The sequence below is a fragment of the Grampus griseus genome (assembly GCF_964374135.1).
Source record: "Grampus griseus genome assembly, chromosome: 4".
Lineage (NCBI taxonomy): Eukaryota > Metazoa > Chordata > Mammalia > Artiodactyla > Delphinidae > Grampus > Grampus griseus.
Genome location: NC_138997.1, coordinates 57824679 through 57830381, shown reverse-complemented (window position 1 = coordinate 57830381; position 5703 = coordinate 57824679). Strand labels below are relative to the sequence as shown.

General features: G+C 33.4%; 1 protein-coding gene across 1 annotated transcript; it reads right to left on the bottom strand.

The window, feature by feature from the left end:
• Positions 1-1402: 1402 nt before the first annotated feature.
• CSN2 (casein beta) lies at positions 1403-5455 on the bottom strand (the record flags this gene model as incomplete). The annotated part of the gene is made up of 6 exons (XM_082654011.1): positions 5399-5455; positions 4636-4659; positions 4502-4528; positions 3445-3468; positions 3307-3351; positions 1403-1939 (listed from the first exon to the last, which is right to left on the bottom strand). Exons 1-6 carry the CDS (start codon positions 5447-5449, stop codon positions 1403-1405), a joined length of 708 nt encoding a protein of 235 aa, XP_082510137.1. The 5' UTR covers positions 5450-5455.
• Positions 5456-5703: the final 248 nt, after the last annotated feature.

Below are 5703 nucleotides of genomic sequence, written 5' to 3'. Positions count from 1 at the left end.
CCATGTTGATTCATTTAAAAACTATTTTGGTAGCATGATGCAAGGATTGAAATGTTGCCACATTTCCAGTCGCAGTCAATTCTGTGGAATAGAGAACAAATATAGAATTAGTTATATGGTATAACTCTTCATCTCTCCCCATTTGTAATTTTGGTGGGACTAATTCATAAGAGAAATTTTATTACAAATGCACTATGTTGTGCCCTATCTTGGAGGCATATAAAAGTTCCTCTAGGACCAAATATCAGCTCACTTGGAATTGTTTTATGTCTACTGGATCATGATCACAAGAGTATTCACATCTTAAGAATCTCAAAACTATATTCTATTCCCTTTTTAAGCCTTATGTCTGGAATAAGAAACTGTATTTTTACTCATAAATTAAAAGACAATATATAAATTTTAACTGATAACTAATTGAAGTTCATAAAGCCTAAGTTAGAAATGTGAATGCAGTTGATCTTTAGAATAAGCTCTAACATGTTTACATAAAAGTAGAAGAAATTATTTTCAGTTTTTCCTAAAAATGATGATAATCAAGCATAAGGATATAGGCAATTGAAAGAAAAATAATCAAATCTGTCAACAGCACATACATACAATTTTGAATTATTTGAAATATAAAAGATACAAAATTTCAGATGCATAATTAATAGTCAGTCATTGAGAATAAATTGATAATTAATAATTAAGTTGGTATATTGATGGAAGTTGCCACTATTTGGGGCTTATCCAGGAAAATGAAATGTAATAAGATATTAACTATAAAAATGATCAGTCTATCTGAAACTCCTAAAGCTTACCAAAAGTGAGGAGGGGGCATTAATTTTGAAATCCTCTTAGACCTTAACAATTAAAAAATAAATGAATAAATATACAATTCACCTTTTGGCAAGAACACTTCCCCTAAGAATTTCATGAGTATTGAAATAAACACCTCAGTATTTTGCCCTCATATGCTCATACATCAAAAACAAGATGTGAAATGAGGCATGTGGGGAAATAATTGTGCACAAGCAAAACTTCAAAATTGTAGAAAATAACAAACTTTCTTAAGTTTGTTATTCCCAACCAAATGAGGTTATCAAATTTAATTCTGGCTTTAGTACACCTTAATCCTCTTTATCTAAATTATCAACAGACCAGTTAAATCATAGTCCCTGAAATTATTTCTTCCCAATATTCAGTTTCTTCTACATAGAAAGAACAATTATATCAGAATCTCCATGGGTAAGCCTAGACATTGAGATTTAGGTGTGTGTGGGGGGGAAGTTCTCCAGGTTATTCTATTTGTAGCTAATGTTGAGAACCACTGATCTAAACTATACGCATTTTGGAACCATTCATTATTCATTTTCTCTTTTATTCTAGAGCTTTCAATTACTCTAACATCATAGAAACATCATAAGTGAAACAGCACAATTAGTAAATTTGGACTTACAATAACAGGGTAGAGCCCCCGGATAGGACCAAGTACAGGCTCCTGGTACAGCAGAAGGGCCTGGATGGGCATATCTCTCTGGAGGTAGGGCACCACTTGCTGGGGAATAGGCAGGACTTTGGGCTGAGAAAGGGACTGCAGTGGCTGAGGAGGAAACATGGGGGTAGGAGGAAGACGATGGGGAGGCTGGTGCATCAAGGACTTGAGCAGAGGCAGAGGAAGGTGCAGATTTTCAAGATCAGTGAGAGTCAGGCTCTGGCTTTCAATAAAGGGCTCTACTGGAGATTTAGGGAAGCGCATTTCTTTATGCTTAGGAAGGATAGTCTCCTTAGCTTTGGGGACTTCCATTATTTCAGGCTGAGGGAAAGGCACCACCACAGGGGGCTGAGCAAGAGGCAGGATGTTTTGTGTAAGAATAGGGTAAGGGATTGGCCCAGTGTAGGAATAGACTAGAGGCTGTGGCTGGGAAAAGTGGTGGATTTTATCCTGGCGTTCATCCTGGAAAGAAGGAAAAATAGTCTTTGCGTCTGTAATTCAGTTATAATTGTCATTCATGATGAATTAACCTCCTCTCTTTTGAACAATAATTCAGTGAAAAGAGAGAAAGAAAATCTTTCCCTTACTTTGGTTAAGAAACTATTTGGGGTCCTGTGAAGATTAATGAGTAAAATGCCCACTAAGGGATTTCTCATTAAGCCACTTCCTTCATAGGTAAATCCACAGAGCCAAAAGAAATCAATGTTTGGAGATTTCAAGACTTGTTTCACCTTTTCCTGAGTTGCCTGCAGAGCTGTAGCTATATACTTTGGTCTTCAGAGGGTACAGACTTTTCAACAATGTGTTGATAATAGTCAAAATTGTTTTCATATAATGAATGAAGATCTATTTTAAAAAGACTTAAAGGGATAACTCCAAGGTTTATTTTTTTTGTTTTAATGAAAAGTAAGTCTTAGTTTGTTTTTTTAATTCAAGGAATTATTTAACAACAGCAAACTTCTAGCACTACTTCCCTTGGTAGAAGGTGGTAATCTTGAGTCTTTAAAGAGGCATCAATTTGTAAATTCATTTTGATTTAGCAAATATTTGGTGTAAGTTCCAGACAATCTAACTTCATTAGTAAAACAGGAAAGCTTAAATATCACAATAGAGTAAGTATGTTACCACAAAAGTAATTTATTTACATAATTTTATGCTGTTCCCAATTCTTATTTTTAAGCAAGCTCTGCTATTTAATAACTACGTGATATTGCCACACAACTGTGTACTCAATTGTTCTGTACCTCACTTCTCTCATCTGTGTAATGGAAATACTTTTAGGAACTTCACACATTCATAAATGTGAGTATAAAAGCTACAGAATGCTAATGTAAAATCACTGAATATTCACTGTGTGCCAGCTCATCAATCCTGGGGATTTATGAATATTCTCAATTTACAGGTGAAGAAATTGAGGTACAGATAAACTTGGAGCCAAGGTTATACAGCTTATAAATTAGGATTTTTGCCACATTCCTTCCCTCCTCTCTTTCCTCACCATACCCATCTTGAGAATAAGGGGATCACAGTCCCCTATCCAGAAATGTTCCTACCAATGTGCACTTATTGAATACAGGTATACTATTAGTAAAATGAATAAACCAATAGTTATTCTTAGGAATTTATTCTAAATTCTGGAAGCTGATTATGTGTTTAAAAATGTGTTTAAGTCTTTAAAAATATTTTCACCTTCTCAAAGTTTAATTTCTTCCACTGATGTTTATATTATTACCATTCTTTAGACTGGACATAATTATTATAAGTATGTTTTCATGTATTATATTTCATTATAATTATAAATCAAAATATACTAATCATGAAAAAATTACCTCTGTTTGCTGCTGTTCCTCATGTTTAAACTTCTCAATTTTCTGCTAAAAAACAATTACACATAAAGAATTGTTATTATTTGTAAAAACCAAACAGGAAATTTTGAATATATGTACATTTAAATATGACGGTTTTACCTCATTGATGTTCATAACAGATTCCTTTGGAAGAAAAAAATAAAATCACATTTAGTTTTAATGAACTATTCTTAGTTGTCAACATACATCAGAAAATGAAGACATTTAATAGGTTAATGCAGACATATTGTTTGATAATATCATTATTTTAATTGCTGAAACTTTATGTTACACTATTCTGAATAAATCTGTGTATAAAAGAACAGATGATGCAGTCAAGAAAGAAAAGAAAATTAGTGAGCATAATACCAAAAGAGGCATTTAACAGAAGCTAATTTCTCTTTATCATCCTGTTCCCTCCTTATGACAACAAATGATCTCTAATACCCTCATCTAGTTCTAGAAGAATAGTCATTGAATATATATGATAATAACCATTGATGCATTTGTTAATCATTCTTAGTTCCCTTGTTATGTTTAGGTTTCAAACGAATTGTAAGAAATACATACCCTCCCCTAAGGACCTTATAACCTTTGCAAAGAGACAAAGTATATTGATGTACCATTTAACTAACAGGTGATAACAGACCCAAAAAAGAGTGGTGCAAGCATTAATTTCTACATGACTCCCCCAGGCAGATTTAGGACTACACTAATTCTCACTGCCTCTTATTTACTAGATTGCTATTACAATAACAAAATATGTCCATTTGCATGTCTCTCCACTCTTTACTAAGGGCATCCCTCTTTCCAGTTTGTACCACAGCTCCTAGTCAAAGTCTGATACAGAAAGTGCTCAATAAATGTCAAAACAGGGAAAGAGGTTAACATAGAGTTCAAGATAGAAAAGAGGACTGTATGTATAGTTCATAAAAAAAAAAAAAAAAAGCAAGGCACAGTGACACAATTTAAGTAGCAGGTAAACTTAGAAACTGCTAGAATACTAAATCTTCTAGACATTTATTCTGTCTTTAAACATATACAGTGGAAATTTACATTAGTTACCTGTCAGAACATAGCTACATTGGCTTAACTGCCCTAATGTAATACAAAAAGAAAGTACAGTATTTTTTTGTTCTAAATTTGGGAAATTGCCTCCGAATGAAGGTTGTCTTACCTCACTGCTTGAAAGGCTTTTCACAGTCTGTAAAGGAAAAAAGAAATCAATAATCAGTTGAGTCTCCTACTAGATCATCAGAAAATGTTATTACTTTATGGTTGGAAATTTTTCTCTGAAGAAAAATATCTTACCTCACTGGATACAATGAGTTCTTTCTATAGAGAAAAAACAACACCATTTTAGTTCCCATAGCTAACCCATTATTAAACATTTTTCCTACCTAATTTTTACCTTCCTTATGGAGAGCTATTTCACAAATTTGAGAAATAAAAAATGTTATATGTCTTTTGAAAGACTTGTAATTGCTTTTACGGCTTTCAAATTTAGTACCTTTTTATTGGTAGATTTTTATTTTACCTTAATGAAGAGTCTTTTTTATGGGTAACAGAAAAGGAGTTATTTTAATTTGTATTGAACACTTTTTTATTATGATTATGAATATGTTTATGATTATTCATCTTCTGGAGTACCATCCTCTGTTGAATATACACAGGTAAGAATCAGCCCAGTTCCCTAGAGTAAGAGATATGTATATTTCATCACTGGAATAAGATATATTTATCAAGATTGCACATGCATGCAATTGTATTTGTGCAATATTACTCATGTTTTTGTTCTTATGTGTGTTTCTTCTTGTTTGTCTGCTGCTTATTGGTCTGTTTGCTTTTCCTTTAGGTACTGGTGGCACAATACTGTAGAAGAATTTGACCCAGATTTGTGGTCCTATAGGATTCTGTTGAGATAGTGGGTGAATGTAAATGATTTTCTTAGAAGTCAAAAAAAAATCTGGGATCCTGCATTATTTATACATTTAAAATGTTGGTAATACTACATTCTGCAAATAGGCAGATAGTACTATTTCTTAGTTATTTCAAGATATTTTTCTGTACTTACCTCTCTTGCAAGGGCAAGAGCCAACAAGCAGGCAAGGATGAGGACCTTCATGGCTATTAAGTCCTGTGAATGGGGAAATGAGGAAATGGTATATTACTTGTCAATCTAATGCATTTTCTTATTTAGGTAGGATTACTTTCCTTTAAAAGAAACCAAAGATAATGTAAAACAAAAATGTCTGGGGACTTCCCTGGTGGTCCCGTGGTTAAGATTCCATGCTTCCACTGCAGGGGGTGTGGTTCAATCACTGGTTGGTGAATTAGGATGCCGCATGCCACATGGCATGACCAAAAAAAGAAAAAAAA